Below are 20,787 nucleotides of genomic sequence, written 5' to 3'. Positions count from 1 at the left end.
GGGTAAGGGGCACAGGGCGCAAGTCTGTGCTTAGTGGCATGTGGGTGCGGGGCACAGGGCTTGAGTCTGTGCTTAGTGCTATGTGGTGTGGGGACCAGGGCTCGAGTCTGTGCTTAGTGGTATGTGGTGTGGGGACCAGGGCTCGAGCCTGTGCTTAGTGCTATGTGGGTGTGGGTCACAGGGCTCGATTCTGTGCTTAGTGGCATGGGGGTGTGGGGCACAGGGCTCGAGTCTGCGCTTAATGCTTTGTGGGTGTGGGGAACAGGGCTCAAGTCTGTGCTTAGTGCTATGTGGGTGTGGGTCACATGGCTCAAGTCTGTGCTTAGTGGTATGTGGGTGTGGGTCACAGGGCTCCAGTCTGTGCTTAGTGCTATGTGGGTGTGGGCACAGGGCTCCAGTCTGTGCTTAGTGATATGTGGGTCTGGGGCACAGGGCTCGAGTCTGTGCTTAGTGCTATGTGAGTGAGGGTCACACGACTGGAGTCTTTGCTTGGTGCTATGTGGGTGTGGGGCCCAGGGCTCGAGTCTGTGCTTAGTGGTATGTGGGTGTGGGGCCAGGGCTTGAGTCTGTGCTTAGTGCTGTTAGAGTGTGGGGCACAGGGCTCGAGTCTGGGCTTAGTGCTATGTAGGTGTGGGGCCATAGCTCGAGTCTGTGCTTAGTGCTATGTGGGTGTGGGTCACAGGGCTCGAGTCTGTGCTTAGTGCTATGTGGGTGTGAGGTCACAGGGCTCGACTCTGTGCTTAGTGCTGTTAGGCTGTGGGGCACAGGGCTCAAGTCTGTGCCTAGTGCTATGTGGGTGTGGGTCACAGGGCTCGAGTCTGTGCCTAGTGCTATGTGGGTATGGGGAACAGGGGTCGAGTCTGTGCTTGGTGCTATGTGGGTGCGGGTCACAGGGCTCGAGTCTGTGCTTAGTGCTATGTGGGTGTAGGTTACAGGGCTCGAGTCTGTGCTTGGTGCTATGTGGGTGTGGGGCACAGGACTCGGATCTGTGCTTAGTGCTATGTGTGTGTGGGTAACAGGGGTCAAGTCGGTGCTTAGTGCTATCTGGGTTCGGGGCACAGGGTTCGTGTCTGTTCTTAGTGCTATGTGGGTGTGGGGACCAGGGATCAAGTCTGTGCTTAGTGGTATGTGGGTGTGGGGCACAGGGTTCGAGTCTGTGCTTAGGGCTATGTGGGTGTGGGGCCCAGGGCTCAAGTCTGTGCTTAGTGCTATGTAGGTGTGGGTCACAGTGCTCGAGTCAGTGCTTAGTGGTATGTGGGTGTGGGGCACAGGGCTCCAGTCTGTGCTTAGAGCTATGTGGTGTGGTTCACAGGGCTCAAGTCTGTCCTTAGTGGCATGTGGGTGTGGGGCACAGGGCTTGAGTCTGTGCTTAGTGCTTTGTAGGTGTGGAGCATAGGGCTTGAGTCTGTGCTTAGTGCTATGTGGTGTGGTTCACAGGGATCAAGTCTGTCTTTAGTGGCATGTGGTTGTGGGGCACAGGGCTCGAGTCTGTGCTTAGTGCTATGCAGGTGTGGGGCATAGGGCTTAAATCTGTGCTTAGTGCATTGTGGGTGTGGGTCACAGGGCGCGAGTCTGTGCTTGGTGCTATGTGGGTGCGGGTCACAGGGCTTGAGTCTGTGCTTAGTGCTATGTGGGTTTGGGGCACAGGGTTCGTGTCTGTTCTTAGTGCTATGTGGGTTTGGGGACCAGGGATCAAGTCTGTGCTTAGTGGTATGTGGGTGTGGGGCACAGGGTTCGAGTCTGTGCTTAGGGCTATGTGGGTGTGGGGCCCAGGGCTCAAGTCTGTGCTTAGTGCTATGTAGGTGTGGGTCACAGTGCTCGAGTCAGTGCTTAGTGGTATGTGGGTGTGGGGCATAGGGCTCCAGTCTGTGCTTAGTGCTATGTGGTGTGGTTCACAGGGCTCAAGTCTGTCCTTAGTGGCATGTGGGTGTGGGGCACAGGGCTTGAGTCTGTGCTTGGTGCTATGTGGGTGTGGGGCACAGGACTCAACTCTGTGCTTAGTGCTATGTGGGTTTGGGGAACAGGGGTCGAGTCTGTGCTTAGTGCTATGTGGGTTTGGGGCACAGGGTTTGTGTCTGTTCTTAGTGCTATGTGGGTGTGTGTCCCAGGTCTCGAGTCTGTGCTTACTGGTATGTTGGTGTGGGCCAGAGGGCTCGAGTCTGTGCTTAGTGGTATGTGGGTGTGTTTCCCAGGTCTCGAGTCTGTGCTTACTGGTATGTTGGTGTGGGCCACAGGGCTCGAGTCTGTGCTTAGTGGTATGTGGGTGTGGGGCCCAGGGATCGAGTCTTTGCTTAGTGCTATGTAGGTGTGGGTCACAGTGCTCGAGTCTGTGCTTAGTGCTATGTAGGCGTGGGTCACAGTGATCGAGTCTGTGCTTAGTGGAATGTGGGTGTGGGTCACAGGGCTCGGGTCTGTGCTGAGTGGCAAGTGGGTGTGGGGCACAGGGCTCGAGTCTGTGCTGAGTGGCATGCGGGTGTGGGCCACAGGGCTCGAGGCTGTGCTGAGTGGCATGTGGGTGTGGGCCACAGGGCTCGAGTCTGTGCTGAGTGGCATGTGGGTGTGGGGCACAGGGCTCGAGTCTGTGCTTTGTGGTATGTGGGTGTAGGTCACATGGCTCGAGTCTGTGCTTAGTGCTATGTGTGTGTGGGGCACAGGGCTCGAGTCTGTGCTTAGTGGTATGTGGGCGTGGGTCACAGGGCTCGAGTCTGTGCTTACTGGCATGTCGGTATGGGGAACAGGGCTTGAGTGTGTGCTTAATGCTATGTGGTGTGGGACCCAGGCTCGAGTCTGTGCTTAGTGCTATGTGGTGTGGGGACCAGGGCTCGAGTTTGTGGTTAGTGCTATGTGGGTGTGGGTCATAGGGCTTGAATCTGTGCTTAGTGGTATGTGGGTGAGGGGCACAGGGCTCAAGTCTGTGCTTAGTGGCATGTGGGTGTGGGGCACAGGGCTCGAGTCTGTGCTTAGTGCTATGTGGGTGCGGGGCACAGGGCTTGAGTCTATGCTTTGTGCTATGTGGTGTGGGGACCAGGGCTCGAGTCTGTGCTTAGTGGTATGTGGGTGTGGGACACAGGGCTCGAGCCTGTGCTTAGTGCTATGTGGGTGTGGGTCACAGGGCTCGATTCTGTGCTTAGTGGCATGTGGGTGTGGGGCACAGGGCTCGAGTCTGCGCTTAATGCTTTGTGGGTGTGGGGAACAGGGCTCGAGTCTGTGCTTAATGCTATGTGGGTGTGGGTCACATGGCTCGAGTCTGTGCTTAGTGGTATGTGGGTGTGGGTCACAAGGCTCCAGCCTGTGCTTAGTGCTATGTGGGTGTGGGGCACAGGGCTCCAGTCTGTGCTTAGTGATATGTGGGTCTGGGGCACAGGGCTCGAGTCTGTGCTTAGTGCTATGTGAGTGAGGGTCACACGACTGGAGTCTTTGCTTGGTGCTATGTGGGTGTGGGGCCCAGGGCCCGAGTCTGTGCTTAGTGGTGGGTGTGGGGCCAGGGCTTGAGTCTGTGCTTAGTGCTGTTAGAGTGTGGGGCACAGGGCTCGAGTCTGGGCTTAGTGCTATGTGGGTGTGGGGCCATGGCTCGAGTCTGTGCTTAGTGCTATGTGGGTGTGGGTCACAGGGCTCGAGTCTGTGCTTAGTGCTATGTGGGTGTGGGTCACAGGGCTCGAGTCTGTGCTTAGTGCCATATGGGTAGAGGTCACATGGCTCAAGTCTGTGCTTAGTGCTATGTGCATGTGAGGTCACAGGGCTCGAGTCTGTGCTTAGTGCTGTTAGGCTGTGGGGCACAGGGCTCAAGTCTGTTCCTAGTGCTATGTGGGTGTGGGTCACAGGGCTCGAGTATGTGCTTAGTGGTATGTGGGGCCAGGGCTTGAGTCTGTGCTTAGTGCTGTTAGAGTGTGGGGCACAGGGCTCGAGTCTGGGCTTAGTGCTATGTGGGTGTGGGGCCATGGCACGAGTCTGTGGTTAGTGCTATGCGGGTGTGGGTCACAGGGCTCGAGTCTGTGCTTAGTGCTATGTTGGTGTGGGTCACAGGGCTCGAGTCTGTGCTCAGTGCTATATGGGTGTAGGTCACATGGCTCAAGTCTGTGCTTAGTGTTATGTGGGTGTGGGTCACAGGGCTCGTGTCTGTGCTTAGTGCTGTTAGGCTTTGGGGCACAAGGCTCGAGTCTGTGCCTAGTGTTATGTGGGTGTGGGTCGCAGGGCTCGAGTCTGTGCCTAGTGCTATGTGGGTATGGGGAACAGGGGTCGAGTCTGTGCTTGGTGCTATGTGGGTGCGGGTCACAGGGCTCGAGTCTGTGCTTAGTGCTATGTGGGTGTAGGTTACAGGGCTCGAGTCTGTGCTTGGTGCTATGTGGGTGTGGGGCACAGGACTCAGATCTGTGCTTAGTGCTATGTGTGTGTGGGTAACAGGGGTCGAGTCGGTGCTTAGTGCTATGTGGGTTTGGGGCACAGGGTTCGTGTCTGTTCTTAGTGCTATGTGGGTGTGGGGCCCAGGGATCGAGTCTGTGCTTAGTGGTATGTGGGTGTGGGGCACAGGGTTCGAATCTGTGCTTAGGGCTATGTGGGTGTGGGGCCCAGGGCTCAAGTCTGTGCTTAGTGCTATGTAGGTGTGGGTCACAGTGCTCGAGTCTGTGCTTAGTGGTATGTGGGTGTGGGGCACAGGGCTCCAGTCAGTGCTTAGTGCTATGTGGTGTGGTTCACATGGCTCAAGTCTGTCCTTAGTGACATGCGGGTGTGGGGCACAGGGCTTGAGTCTGTGTTTAGTGCTTTGTAGGTGTGGGGCATAGGGCTCGAATCTGTGCTTAGTGCTATGTGGTGTGGTTCACAGGGCTCAAGTCTGTCCTTAGTGGCATGTGGTTGTGGGGCACAGGGCTCAAGTCTGTGCTTAGTGCTATGTATGTGTGGGGCATAGGACTTGAATCTGTGCTTAGTGCATTGTGGGTGTGGGTCACAGGGCGCTAGTCTGCTCTTAGTGCTTTGTGGGTGTGGGGAACAGGGCTCTTGTCTGTGCTTAGTGCTATGTGGGTGTGGGGCACAGGGCTCAAGTCTGTGCTTAATGCTATGTGATGTGGGGCCCAGGGCTCAAGTCTGTGCTTAGTGCTATGTGGTGTGGGGACCAGGGCTCGAGTCTGTGCTTAGTGCTATGTGGGTGTCGGTGACATGGCTCGAGTCTGTGCTTAGTGGTATGTGGGTGTGGGTCCCAGGGCTCGAGTCTGTGCTTAGTGGTATGTGGGTGTGGGTCACAGGGCTCGAGTCTGTGCTTAGTGCTATGTGGGTGTGGGTCACAGGGCTCCAGTCTGTTCTTAGTGATATGTGGGTCTGGGGCACAGGGCTCGAGTCTGTGCTTATTGGTATGTGAGTGAGGGTCACACGACTGGAGTCTTTGCTTGGTGCTATGTGGGTGTGGGGCCCAGGGCTCAAGTCTGTGCTTAGTGGTATGTGGGTGTGGGGCCAGGGCTTGAGTCTGTGCTTAGTGCTATGTGGGTGTGGGTCACAGGGCTCGAGTCTGTGCTTAGTGCTATGTGGGTGTGGGTCACAGGGCTCGAGTCTGTGCTTAGTGCTATATGGGTGTAGGTCACATGGCTCAAGTCTGTGCTTAGTGCTATGTGGGTGTGAGGTCACAGGGCTCGAGTCTGTGCTTAGTGCTGTTAGGCTGCGGGGCACAGGGCTCGAGTCTATACCTAGTGCTATGTGGGTATGGGGAACAGGGGTCGAGTCTGTGCTTGGTGCTATGTGGGTGCGGGTCACAGGGCTCAAGTCTGTGCTTAGTGCTATGTGGGTGTAGGTTACAGGGCTCGAGTCTGTGCTTGGTGCTATGTGGGTGTGGGGCACAGGACTCGAATCTGTGCTTAGTGCTATGTGTGTGTGGGTAACAGGGGTTGAGTCTGTGCTTAGTGCTATGTGGGTGTGGGTCACAGGGCTCGAGTCTGTGCTTAGTGCTATGTGGGTGTGGGTCACAGGGCTCGAGTCTGTGCTCAGTGCTATATGGGTGTAGGTCACATGGCTCAAGTCTGTGCTTAGTGTTATGTGGGTGTGGGTCACAGGGCTCGTGTCTGTGCTTAGTGCTGTTAGGCTGTGAGGCACAAGGCTCGAGTCTGTGCCTAGTGTTATGTGGGTGTGGGTCACAGGGCTCGAGTCTGTGCCTAGTGCTATGTGGGTATGGGGAACAGGGGTCGAGTCTGTGCTTGGTGCTATGTGGGTGCGGGTCACAGGGCTCGAGTCTGTGCTTAGTGCTATGTGGGTGTAGGTTACAGGGCTCGAGTCTGTGCTTGGTGCTATGTGGGTGTGGGGCACAGGACTCGGATCTGTGCTTAGTGCTATGTGTGTGTGGGTAACAGGGGTCGAGTCGGTGCTTAGTGCTATGTGGGTTTGGGGCACAGGGTTTGTGTCTGTTCTTAGTGCTATGTGGGTGTGGGGCCCAGGGATCGAGTCTGTGCTTAGTGGTATGTGGGTGTGGGGCACAGGGTTCGAGTCTGTGCTTAGGGCTATGTGGGTGTGGGGCCCAGGGCTCAAGTCTGTGCTTAGTGCTATGTAGGTGTGGGTCACAGTGCTCAAGTCTGTGCTTAGTGGTATGTGGGTGTGGGGCACAGGGCTCCAGTCAGTGCTTAGTGCTATGTGGTGTGGTTCACATGGCTCAAGTCTGTCCTTAGTGACATGCGGGTGTGGGGCACAGGGCTTGAGTCTGTGTTTAGTGCTTTGTAGGTGTGGGGCATAGGGCTCGAATCTGTGCTTAGTGCTATGTGGTGTGGTTCACAGGGCTCAAGTCTGTCCTTAGTGGCATGTGGTTGTGGGGCACAGGGCTCGAGTCTGTGCTTAGTGCTATGTATGTGTGGGGCATAGGGCTTGAATCTGTGCTTAGTGCATTGTGGGTGTGGGTCACAGGGCGCTAGTCTGCTCTTAGTGCTTTGTGGGTGTGGGGAACAGGGCTCTTGTCTGTGCTTAGTGCTATGTGGGCGTGGGGCACAGGGCTCAAGTCTGTGCTTAATGCTATGTGATGTGGGGCCCAGGGCTCAAGTCTGTGCTTAGTGCTATGTGGTGTGGGGACCAGGGCTCGAGTCTGTGCTTAGTGCTATGTGGGTGTCGGTGACATGGCTCGAGTCTGTGCTTAGTGGTATGTGGGTGTGGGTCCCAGGGCTCGAGTCTGTGCTTAGTGGTATGTGGGTGTGGGTCACAGGGCTCGAGTCTGTGCTTAGTGCTATGTGGGTGTGGGTCACAGGGCTCCAGTCTGTGCTTAGTGATATGTGGGTCTGGGGCACAGGGCTCGAGTCTGTGCTTTTTGGTATGTGAGTGAGGGTCACACGACTGGAGTCTTTGCTTGGTGCTATGTGGGTGTGGGGCCCAGGGCTCAAGTCTGTGCTTAGTGGTATGTGGGTGTGGGGCCAGGGCTTGAGTCTGTGCTTAGTGCTGTTAGAGTGTGGGGCACAGGGCTCGAGTCTGGGCTTAGTGCTATGTGGGTGTGGGGCCATGGCTCGAGTCTGTGCTTAGTGCTATGTGGGTGTGGGTCACAGGGCTCGAGTCTGTGCTTAGTGCTATGTGGGTGTGGGTCACAGGGCTCGAGTCTGTGCTTAGTGCTATATGGGTGTAGGTCACATGGCTCAAGTCTGTGCTTAGTGCTATGTGGGTGTGAGGTCACAGGGCTCGAGTCTGTGCTTAGTGCTGTTAGGCTGCGGGGCACAGGGCTCAGGTCTGTGCCTAGTGCTATGTGGGTGTGGGTCACAGGGCTCGAGTCTATACCTAGTGCTATGTGGGTATGGGGAACAGGGGTCGAGTCTGTGCTTGGTGCTATGTGGGTGCGGGTCACAGGGCTCGAGTCTGTGCTTGGTGCTATGTGGGTGTGGGGCACAGGACTCGAATCTGTGCTTGGTGCTATGTGGGTGCGGGTCACAGGGCTCGAGTCTGTGCTTGGTGCTATGTGGGTGTGGGGCACAGGACTCGAATCTGTGCTTAGTGCTATGTGTGTGTGGGTAACAGGGGTCGAGTCTGTGCTTAGTGCTATGTGGGTTTGGGGCACAGGGTTCGTGTCTGTTCTTAGTGCTATGTGGGTGTGGGGCCCAGGGCTCGAGTCTGTGCTTAGTGGTATGTGGGTGTGGGGCACAGGGTTCGAGTCTGTGCTTAGGGCTATGTGGGTGTGGTTCCCAGGGCTCAAGTCTGTGCTTAGTGCTATGTAGGTGTGGGTCACCGTGCTCGAGTCTGTGCTTAGTGGTATGTGGTGTGGTTCACAGGGCTCGAGTCTGTCCTTAGTGCTATACAGGTGTAGGGCATAGGGCTCAAGTCTGTGCTTAGTGCTATGTGGTGTGGTTCACAGGGCTCAAGTCTGTCCTTATTGGTATGTGGTTGTGGGGCATAGGGCTCGAGTCTGTGCTTAGTGTATGTAGGTGTGGGGCATAGGGCTTGAATCTGTGCTTAGTGCATTGTGGGTGTGGGTCACAGGGCTCGAGTATGTGCTTAGTGGCATGTGGGTGTGCGGCACAGGGCTCGCATCTGTGCTTAGTGGTATCTAGGTGTGGGGCACAGGGCTCAAGTCTCTGCTTAGTGTTATGTGAGTGTGGGGCACAGGGCTCGAGTCTGTGCTTAGTGCTATGAGGTGTGGGGACCAGAGCTCGAGTCTGTGCTTAATGGTATGTGAGTGTTGGTCACAGGGCTCGAGTCTGTGCTTAGTGGCATGTGGGTGTGGGGCACAGGGCTCGAGTCTGCGCTTAGTGCTTTTTGGGTGTGGAGAACAGGGCTCGAGTCTGTGCTTAGTGGCATGTGGGTGTGGGTCACAGGGCTTCAGTATGCGCTTAGTGCTATGTGGGTGTGGGGCACAGGGCTCCAGTCTGTGCTTAGTGATATGTGGGTCTGGGGCACAGGGCCTGAGTCTGTGCTTAGTGGTATGTGAGTGAGGGTCACACGACTGGAGTCTTTGCTTGGTGCTATGTGGGTGTGGGGCCCAGGGCTCGAGTCTGTGCTTAGTGGTATGTGGGTGTGGGGCCAGGGCTTGAGTCTGTGCTTAGTGCTGTTAGAGTGTGGGGCACAGGGCTCGAGTCTGGGCTTAGTGCTATGTGGGTGTGGGGCCATGGCTCGAGTCTGTGCTTAGTGCTATGTGGGTGTGGGTCACAGGGCTCGAGTCTGTGCTTAGTGCTATGTGGGTGTGGGTCACAGGGCTCGAGTCTGTGCTCAGTGCTATATGGGTGTAGGTCACATGGCTCAAGTCTGTGCTTAGTGCTATGTGGGTGTGGGGCACAAGACTCGAGTCTGTGCCTAGTGTTATGTGGGTGTGGGTCACAGAGCTCGATTCTGTGCCTAGTGCTATGTGGGTATGGGGAACAGGGGTCGAGTCTGTGCTTGGTGCTATGTGGGTGCGGGTCACAGGGCTCGAGTCTGTGTTTAGTGCTATGTGGGTGTAGGTTACAGGGCTCGAGTCTGTGCTTGGTGCTATGTGGGTGTGGGGCACAGGACTCGACTCTGTGCTTAGTGCTATGTGTGTGTGGGTAACAGGGGTCGAGTCTGTGCTTAGTACTATGTGGGTTTGGGGCACAGGGTTTGTGTCTGTTCTTAGTGCTATGTGGGTGTGGGGCCCAGGGCTCGAGTCTGTGCTTAGTGGTATGTGGGTGTGGGGCACAGGGCTCGAGTCTGTGCTTAGGGCTATGTGGGTGTGGGGCCCAGGGCTCAAGTCTGTGCTTAGTGCTATGTAGGTGTGGGTCACAGTGCTCGAGTCTGTGCTTAGTGGTATGTGGGTGTGGGGCACAGGGCTCCAGTCTGTGCTTAGTGCTATGTGGTGTGGTTCACAGGGCTCGAGTCTGTCCTTAGTGGCATGTGGGTGTGGGGCACAGGGCTCGAGTCTGTGCTTAGTGCTATGTAGGTGTGGGGCATAGGGCTCGAGTCTGTGCTTAGTGCTATGTTGTGTGGTTCGCAGGGCTCGAGTCTGTCCTTAGTGGCATGTGGTTGTGGGGCACAGGGCTAGAGTCTGTGCTTAGTGCTATGTAGGTGTGGGGCATAGGGCTTGAATCTGTGCTTAGTGCATTGTGGGTGTGGGTCACAGGGCGCGAGTCTGCGCTTAGTGCTTTGTGGGTGTGGGGAACAGGGCTCTTGTCTGTGCTTAGTGCTATGTGGGTGTGGGCACAAGGCTGAAGTCTGTGCTTAGTGGCATGTGGGTGTGGGTCACAGGGCTCGAGTCTGTGCTTAGTGGTATGTGGGCGTGGGTCCCAGGGCTCGAGTCTGTGCTTAGTGGTATGTGGGTGTGGGTCACAAGGCTCGAGTCTGTGCTTAGTGGTTTGTGGGTGAGGGGCACAGAGCTCGAGTATGTGCTTAGTGGCATGTGGGTGTGCGGCACAGGGCTCGCATCTGTGCTTAGTGGTATCTGGGTGTGGGGCACATGGCTCAAGTCTGTGCTTAGTGCTATGTGGGTGTGGGGCACAGGGCTCGAGTCTGTGCTTAGTGCAATGAGGTGTGGGGACCAGAGCTCGAGTCTGTGCTTAATGGTATGTGGGTGTGGGACACAGGGCTCCAGCCTGTGCTTAGTGGTATGTGGGACACAGGGTTCGAGTCTGTGCTTAGTGCTATGTGGGTGTGGGGCATAGGGCTTGAATCTGTGCTTAGTGCATTGTGGGTGTGGGTCACAGCGCTGGATTCTGCGCTTATTGCTTTGTGGGTGTGGGTCACAGGGCTCGAGTCTGTGCTTAGTGCTGTTAGGTTGTGGGGCACAGGGCTCGAGTCTGGGCTTTGTGCTATGTGGGTGTGGGGCCAGGGCTCCAGTCTGTGCTTAGTGGTATGTGGATCTGGGGCACAGGGCTCAAGTCTGTGCTTAGTGCTATGTGGGTGTGGGTCACAGGACTCGAGTCTGCGCTTAGTGCTTTGTGGGTGTGGGTCACAGGGCTCGAGTCTGTGCTTAGTGCTATGTGGGTGCGGGTCACAGGGCTCGAGTCTGTGCTTGGTGCTATGTGGGTGTGGGGGCCAGGGCTTGAGTCTGTGCTTAGTGCTATGTGGGTGCTTGTCACAGGGCTCAAGTCTGTGCTTAGTGCTATGTGGGTGTGGGTCACACGGCTCAAGTCTGTGCTTGGTGCTATGTGGGTGTGGGGAACAGGGCTCGAGTCTGTGCTTAGTGCTATGTGGTTGTGGGGCACAGGGGTCGTGTCTGATCTTAGTGCTATGTGGGTGTGGGGAAAAGGGCTTGAATCTCTGCTTAGTGGTCTGTGGGTGGGTCTATAGATGATGGGCACATGCCATGGATCTGTACAGGTACTCTAAAGATGTGGGGAACATGACATGGAAATGGACAAGGTTCTCTATAGATGTGGGGCACATGGCGTGGATCTGTACAGGTACTCTATAGCTGAAGGGCAGATGGCATGGGTCTCTTCTGGCACTCTATAGATGTGGGGCACATTGTGTGGATCTGTACAGGTACTCTATAGATGAGGGGCCCATGGCATGGAACTGTACAGGTACTCTATATATGTGTGGCACATGACATGGATCTGGACAAGGTTCTCTATAGATGTGGGGTACATGGCATGGATCTGTACAGGTACTCTATAGATGATGGGCACATGGCATCCATTTGTACAGGTACTCTATAGATGAGGGGCACATGGCATGGATCTGTACAGGTGCTCTATAGATGAGATAGATGAGGGGCACATGGCATTGATCTGTACAGGTACTCCATAGATGAGGGGCACATGGCATGAATCTGTACAGGTACCCTATAGATGTGGAGCACATGCCATGGATCTGTACAGGTACCCTATAGATGAGGGGCACATGGCATGAATCTCTACAGGTACTCTGTAGATGTGGGGCACATGGCATGGATCTGTACAGTTACTCTATAGATGAGGGGCACATGGCATCCATCTGTACATGTACTCTATAGATGAATGGCACATGGCCTGGATCTGTACAGGTACCCTATAAATGAGGGGCACATGGCATCCACCTGTACAGGTACTCTATAGATGATGGGCACATGGCATCCATTTGTACAGGTACTCTACTGATGAGGGGCACATGGCATGGATCTGTACAGGTACTCGATGAGGGGCACATGGTGTGAATCTATACAGGTACTCTGTAGATGTGGGGCACATGTCATCCATCTGTACATGTACTCTATAGATGATGGGCACATGGCCTGGATCTGTACAGGTACTCTATAGAAGTGGGCTACATGGCGTGCATTTCTACAGGTACTCCTTAGATGAGGGGCACATGGCATGGATCTGTAGAGGTATTCTATAGATGTGGGCCACATGACATCGATCTGTACAGGTACTCTATTGATGTGGGGCACATGGCATGGTTCTGAAAAGGTACCCTATAGATGTGGGGCACATGGCGTGTATCTGTACAGGTACTCTATAGATGTGGAGCACATAGCATCCATCTGTACAGGTACTCTATAGATGAGAGGTGCATGGCATGGATTTGTACTGATACTCTATAGATGTGGGGCACATGGCGTGGATCCGTATGGGTAATCTATAGATGTGGGACACATGGCATGGATCTGTACAGGTATAGATGTGAGGCACAGGGCATGGATCTGTACAGGTATACTATAGATGGTGGGCACATGGCATGGATCTGTCCAGGTACTCTATGGATGTGGGGCACATGCCATGGATCTTTACAGCTACTCTATAGATGTGGGGCACATGGCATGGATCTGTAGAGATACCCTATAGATGTGGGGCACATAGCGTGAATCTCTACAGGTACTCTATAAATGTGGGGCACATGGCATGTATCTCCACAGCTACCCTGAAGATGATGGGCACGTGGCATCCATCTGCAGAGGTACTCTATAGATGATGGGCACATGGCATCCATTTGTACAGGTACTCTATAGATGAGGGGCTCATAACATGGATCTATACAGGTCCTCTATAGATATGGGTCACATGGCAAAGATCTGTACAGGTACTCTATAGATGAGGGGCCCATTGCAGGGAACTGCACAGGTACTCTATAGATGAAGGGCACATGGCATGGATCTGTACACTTACTCTATAGGTGTGGGGCACATGGTGTGGATCTGTACAGGTACTTTATAGATGAGGTGCACATGGAATGGATCTGTACTGGTACCCTATAGATGATGGGCACATGGCATCCATCTGTGCAGGTACTCTATAGATGAGGGGCACATGGCATGGATCTGCACTTTTACTCTATAGATGTGGAGCACATTGCATGGATCTGTACAGGTACTCTATAGAAGCTGGGCACTTGGCATGGATATGTACAGGTGCCCTATAGATTTGGGGCACATGGCGAGCATCTGTACAGGTACTCTATAGATGAGGGGCACATGGCATTGATCTGTACAGGTACTTTATAGATGAGAGGCACGTGGTGTGGATCTGTGCAGGTACTCTAAAGATGTGAGGCACATGGCATGGATATGTACAGGTACTCTATAGATGAGGGGCACATAGCATGAATCTGTACAGGTACTCTATAGATGAGTGGTACATGGTCTGGATCTGTGCAGGTACTTTATAGATGTGGGGCACATGGCATGGATCTGTACAGGTACTTTATAGATGTGGGGCACATGGCATGGATCTGTACAGGCACTCTATAGATGTGGGGCACATGGGGTGGATCTATACAGGTACTCTATAGATGTGGGCACATGTCATGGACCTGTACAGGTACCCTATAGAGGCCTGGCACATGGGGTGGATCTATACAGGTACTCAGTAGATGTGGGGCACATGGCATCCATCTGTACATGTATTCTATAGATGATGGGCACATGGCCTGGATCTGTACAGGTACTCTATAGAAGTGCTCTACATGGCGTGAATTTGTACAGGTACTTCTTAGATGAGGGGCACATGGCATGGATCTATACAGGTACTCTATAGAAGAGGGGCACATGACATCGATCTGCACAGGTACTCTATAGATGTGGGTCACATGGCATCCATCCGTACAGGTACTCTATAGATGAGGGGCACATGACATCGAGATCTGCACAGGTACTCTCTAGATGTGTAGCACATGGCATCCATCTGTACAGGTACTCTATAGATGTGGGGCACATGGTGTGAATCTCTACAGGTACCCTATAGATGAGGGGCAAATGACATGGATTTGTACAGGTACTTTGTAGATGAGAGGCACATGTCATGGATCTTTACAGGTACTCTATAGATGTGGGGCACATGGCATGGATATGCACAGGTATCCTATAGATGTGTGGGGCACATGGCATGGATCTATACAGGTACTCTGTAGATGAAGAGCACATGGCATGGATCTGTACATTTACGCAATAGATGAGGGGCACATGGGGTGGATCTGTACAGGTATTCTATAATTTTGGGGCACATGGCATGGATCTGTACAGGGCCCCTATAGATGTGGGGCACATGGCATTAATCTATATAGGTGCAGTTTAGATTTGGGCACATGGCGTGAATCTCTACAGGTACCATATAGAGGAGGGGCACATGGCATCCATCTGTACATGTACTCTATAGATGAGGGGCACATGGCATCCATTTGTACAGGTAATCTGTAGATGAGGGGCACATGGCATGGATCTGTCCAGGTACCCTATAGATGTGGGGCACATAGCAAAAATCTGTACAGGTATTCTATAGATGAGGGGACCATGGCATGGATCTGTACAGGTACTCTATAGATGAGGGGCACATGGCATGTATCTGTACAGGTACCCTATTGAGGTGGGGCACATGGCGTAGATCTGTACACGTACTCTATAGATGAAGGGCACATGGCATGGATCTATACAGGTACTCTATACATGAGGTGCACATGGCATGGATCTGTACCGGTACCCTGTAAATGAGGGGCACATGACATCCATCTGTACAGGTACTCTATAGATGATGGGCACATGGCATCCATCTGTTCAGGTACTCTATAGACGAGGGGCACATGGCATGGTTCTGCACAGGTACTCTATAGATGTGGAGCACATTGCATGTATCTGTACAGGTACTCTATAGATGAGGGGCACATAGCATGGATCTGTAGATGTACTCTGTAGATGAGAGGCACATGGTGTGGATCTGTACAGGTACTCTATAGATGTGGGGCACATGGCGTGAATCTCTACAGGTACCCTATAGATGAGGGGCACATGGCATGGATCTGTACAGGTATTATATAAATGTGGGCCACATGACATCGATCTGTATTGGTACTCTATAGAGGTGGGGCACATGGTATGGATGTGTACAGGTATCCTATAGATGTGGGGCACATGGTGTGGATCTATACAGGTACAATTCAGATGTGGGGCACATGGCATGAATCTCTACAGGTACCCTGTAGATGAGTGGCCCATGGCATCCATCTGTACAGGTACTTTATAGAGGATGGGCACATGGCATCCATTTGTACAGATACTCTATTGATGAGGGGCACATGGCATGGATCTGTACAGGTACTCTATAGATGAGGGGCACATGGCATGGATCTGTACAGGTACTCTATAGATGAGGGGCGCATGGCGTGAATCTCTACAGATACTCTGTAGTTTGGGGCACATGGCGTGGATCTGCACAGTTACTCTATAGAGGAGGGGCACATGGCATCCATCTGTACATGTACTCTATAGATGATTGGCACATGGCCTGGATCTGTACAGGTACCCTATAGATGAGGGGCACATGGCATGGATCTGTATAAGTAGTTTATAGATGTGGGGCACATGGCATGGATCTGTAAAGGTACTCTATAGATGTGTGGCACATGGTGTGGATTGTTACAGGTACTCTATAGATGTGGAGCACATGGCATGGATCTGTACAGGTACCCTATAGATGGGGCACATGGCATCCACCTGTACAGGTACTCTATAGATGATGGGCACATGCCATCCATCTGTACAGGTACTCTATAGATGAGGGGTACATGGCATGGATCTATACTGATACTCTATAGATGTGGGGCACATGGCGTGGATCTGTATGGGTAATCTATAGATGTGGGACACATTGCATGGATCTGTAGAGGTACCCTATTGATGTGGAGCACATGGCGTAGCTCTGTACAGGTACTCTATAGATGTGGGGCACATGGCATGATATGATATGATATGGCATTTGTAACGCGCCTATACACAAGTGTTTCAAGGCGCGACGAGGCAGGGAGGGGGGAACAAGGGGAAGACAGACAACGATCGTACTAGGCCAGGTGTCATTCAGATCGCGCAAGTGCAGGGGTAGGGGGGAAGGGAAAAAGTGCAAGGGGAAAGGGAGGGGGGGAAGTGCTGAACAGGGTAAGTAGAATAAAAATAAATTAATAAATAGGGCCAGCTGGTGGCAAGTGCAAGGTAAATGCAGACAAGTGCTGGGAGGTGTAGGGATGCAGAGACAGTCCCGCAGTGCAGGGGTTGCCAGGGAGGCAGTGCAAGTGGAGAGTGGCTGGGCCAAGGACCGAGGTCGGTGAGAGTGGCCCAGGTGCAGGTTCAGTGCAGTTTCAGTGAAGAATTTAGCAGGGGAGAGGGAGAGAGAAAGCAGAAGCAAAGAGGAAGGTTTTGAGGTGCTTCCGGAACCGAAGATGGTTCTCCTCAAGTTTCAGGGAGGCAGGAAGGCTGTTCCAGAGGGAGGCCCCTGCCGCAGAGAGAGATCTACCCCCAGCTCGTTGCTTCGAGAAACAGCTGACCCTGAGGGAGTTGGAGACAGATGAGCGAAGGGCTCGGGAAGGATCTGTACATGCACGCTGTAGATGAGGGGCACATGGCATGGATCTGTACAGGTACTCTATAGATGAGGATCATATGGCAGGGATCTGTACAGGTACTCCATAGGTGCGGGGCACATGGCATGGATCTGTGCAGGTACTCTATAGATGAGGGATACATGGCATGGTTCTGCACAGGTACTCTATTGATGTGGGGCACATGGAATGGATCTGTACAGGTACTCTAGAGAGGTGGAGCACATGGCATGGATCTGTACAGGGCCCCTATAGATGTGGGGCACATTGCATGGAGCTGTACATGTACTCTATATATGAGGAGCACATGGCATAGATCTGTACAGGTACTCCATAGGTGTGGGGTACATGGCATCGATATGTGCAGGTAATCTTTAGATGTGAGGCACATGGCATGGATCTGTGCAGGTACTCTATAGATGTGGGGCACCTGGTGTGGATTTGTGCAGGTACTCTAGATAATTCGTACATATCATGAATCTGTACTGGTACTCTTTAGATGAGGAGCACATGGCATGGATCTGTACATGTACTCTATAGATGAGGTGCACATGGCATGGATCTTTTCAGCTACTCTATAGATCAGGGGCACATGGCGTAGATCTTTACAGGTACTCTATAGATGAGGGGAACATGATATTGATCTGTAAAGGTATTCTATAGATGTAGGGCACATGACATGGATCTGCACAGGTCCTCTATTGATGTGGGGCACATGGCCTGGAGCCTGCACAGGTACTCTATAGATGTGGGGCACATGGCATGGATCTGTACAGGCACTCTATTGATGTGGAGCACATGGGATGGATCTGTACAGGTACTCTATAGATGTGGGGCACATGGCATGGATCTGTATAGGTACACTATAGATGAGGGGCACATGGCATTGAGCTGTACAGGTACTCTATAGATGAGGAGCAGATGGCATGGATCTGTACAGGTACTCCATAGGTGCGGGGCACATGTCATGGATCTGTGCAGGTACTCTATAGTTGTGGGGCACCTGGTGTGGATTTGTACAGGTACTCTATAGATGTGGGGCACCTGGTGTGGATTTGTGCAGGTACTCTAGATGATTCGTACATAGCATGAATCTGTACTGGTACTCTGTTGATGAGGGGCACATGGCATGGATCTGTACAGGTACTCTATAGATGAGGTGCACATGGCATGGATCTTTTCAGGTACTCTATAGATCAGGGGCACATTGCATATATCTTTACAGGTACTCTATAGATGAGGGGAACATGATATGGATATGTACAAGTATTCTATAGATGTAGGGCACATGGGATGGATCTTCACAGGTACTCTATTGATGTGGGGCACATTGCCTGAAGCCTGCACAGGTACTCTATAGATGTGGGGCACATGGCATGGATCTGTACAGGTACACTATAGGTGTGGGGCACATGTCATGGATCTGTGCAGGTACTCTATAGATGAGGGACACATGGCATGGTTCTGCACAGGTACTCTATTGATGTGGGGCACATGGTATGGATCTGTACAGGTACTCTATAGAGGTGGGGCACATGGTATGGATCTGTACAGGGCCCCTATAGATGAGGGGCACATGGCATGGAGCTGTACAGGTACTCTATATATGAGGAGCACATGGCATGGATCTGTACAGGTACTCCATAGCTGTGGGGCACATGGCATCGATCTGTGCAGGTAATCAATAGATGTGGGGCACATGGCATGGATCTGTGCAGATACTCTATTGATGTGGGGCACATGGCATGGATCTGTACAGGTACTCTATAGAGGTGAGCACATGGCATGGATCTGTACAGGGCCCCCATAGATGAGGGGCACATGGCATGGAGCTGTACAGGTACTCTATGTATGAGGAGCACATGGCATGGATCTGTACAGGTACTCTAGAGATGATGGGCACATGGTGTGAATCTCTACAGGTACTCTATAGATGAGGGGAACATGGCATGGCTCTGTACGGCTAATCTATAGATGCCGGGCACATGGCATGCATATGTACAGGTGCCCTATAGATGTGTCGCACATGGAATGGATCTGTACAGGTAGCCTATAGATGTGCGGCACATGGCATGGATCTGTACAGGTACCCTATAGATGAGGGGCACATGGCATGGATCTGTACAGTACCCTATAGATGAGGGGCACATGCCGTGGATCTATACATGTACTCTATATATGTGGGGCACATGGCGTGGATCTATACAGGTACTCTGTATATGTGCGGTACATGGCGTGGGTCTGTACAGTTATTCTATAGATCAGGGGCACATGGCATCCATCTGTACAGGTACTCTAGAGAGGATGGGCACATGGCGTGAATCTCTACAGGTACTCTATAGATGAGGGGCACATGGCATGGAGTTGTAAAGGTACTCTATAGATGTGGGGCACATGACATCAATCTGTATAGGTACTCTATAGATGTGGGGCACATGGCATGGGTTTGTACAGGTACTCTATGGATGTGGGCACATGGCATGGATCTGTACAGGTACTCTATAGAGGTGGGGCACATGGCATGGATCTGTACATGGCCCCTAGAGATGATGAGGGGAACATTGCATGGAGCTGTACAGGTACTCTATTGATGTGGGGCACATGGCATGGATCTGTACAGGTACTCTATAGAGGTGGGGCACATGGCATGGATCTGTACAGGGCCCCCATAGATGAGGGGCACATGGCATGGAGCTGTACAGGTACTCTATATATGAGGAGCACATGGCATGGATCTGTACAGGTACTCTAGAGATGATGGGCACATGGTGTGAATCTCTACAGGTACTCTATAGATGAGGGGCACATGGCATGTATATGTACAGGTGCCCTTTAGATGTGGCGCACATGTAATGGATCTGTACAGGTAGCCTATAGATGTGCGGCACATGGCATGGATCTGTACAGGTACCCTATAGATGAGGGGCACATGGCATGGATCTGTACAGTACCCTATAGATGAGGGGCACATGGCATGGATCTATACAGGTACTCTATATATGTGGGGCACATGGCGTGGATCTATACAGGTAACTCTGTAGATGTGCGGCACATGGCGTGGGTCTGTACAGTTATTCTATAGATCAGGGGCACATGGCATCCATCTGTACAGGTACTCTATAGATGATGGGCACATGGCATCCATTTGTACAGGTACTCTATAGATGAGGGGCACATGGCATGGATCTGTACAGGTACTCTATAGATGAGGGGCACATGGCATAGATCTGTACAGGTATTCTATAGATGTGGGGCACATGGCATGGATCTGTACAGGTACCCTATAGATGTGGAGCACAGGGCATGGATCTGTACAGGTACTCTATAGATGAGGGGCACATGGTGTGAATCTATACAGGTACTCAGTAGATGTGGGGCACATGCATCCATCTGTACATGTATTCTATAGATGATGGGACCATGGCCTGGATCTGTACAGGTACTCTATAGAAGTGCTCTACATGGCGTGAATTTGTACAGGTACTTCTTAGATGAGGGGCACATGGCATGGATCTAAACAGGTACTCTATAGAAGAGGGGCACATGGCATCGATCTGCACAGGTACTCTATAGATGTGGGTCACATGGCATCCATCCGTACAGGTACTCTATAGATGAGGGGCACATGACATCGAGATCTGCACAGGTACTCTCTAGATGTGTAGCACATGGCATCCATCTGTACAGGTACTCTATAGATGTGGGGCACATGGTGTGAATCTCTACAGGTACCCTATAGATGAGGGGCAAATGACATGGATTTGTACAGGTACTTTGTAGATGAGAGGCACATGTCATGGATCTTTACAGGTACTCTATAGATGTGGGGCACATGGCATGGATATGCACAGGTATCCTATAGATGTGTGGGGCACATGGCATGGATCTATACAGGTACTCTGTAGATGAAGAGCACATGGCATGGATCTGTACATTTACGCAATAGATGAGGGGCACATGGGGTGGATCTGTACAGGTATTCTATAATTTTGGGGCACATGGCATGGATCTGTACAGGGCCCCTATAGATGTGGGGCACATGGCATTAATCTATATAGGTGCAGTTTAGATTTGGGCACATGGCGTGAATCTCTACAGGTACCATATAGAGGAGGG

General features: G+C 52.5%; 2 protein-coding genes across 3 annotated transcripts in view; one reads left to right on the top strand and one right to left on the bottom strand.

Annotated features, from left to right (window-relative positions):
* The window catches only part of LOC138498138 (GTPase IMAP family member 9-like), a 103,858-nt gene that overhangs the window by 4,716 nt on the left and 78,355 nt on the right, over positions 1-20,787 (top strand). The window lies entirely within an intron of this gene.
* Positions 5,092-20,787, bottom strand: part of LOC138498423 (uncharacterized) — a 58,444-nt gene continuing 42,748 nt past the window's right edge. Inside the window, exon 2 of the mRNA XM_069622180.1 lies at positions 5,092-6,636. Coding sequence (XP_069478281.1) covers positions 5,092-6,636 — 1,545 coding nt within the window. The remainder of the gene's footprint in view (positions 6,637-20,787) is intronic.

This window comes from Ambystoma mexicanum, chromosome 5q, assembly GCF_040938575.1.
Source record: "Ambystoma mexicanum isolate Mex_15411 chromosome 5q, UKY_AmexF1_1, whole genome shotgun sequence".
In the NCBI taxonomy this organism is placed as follows: Eukaryota; Metazoa; Chordata; class Amphibia; order Caudata; family Ambystomatidae; genus Ambystoma; species Ambystoma mexicanum.
This window is presented reverse-complemented; position numbering and strand designations above follow the sequence as displayed.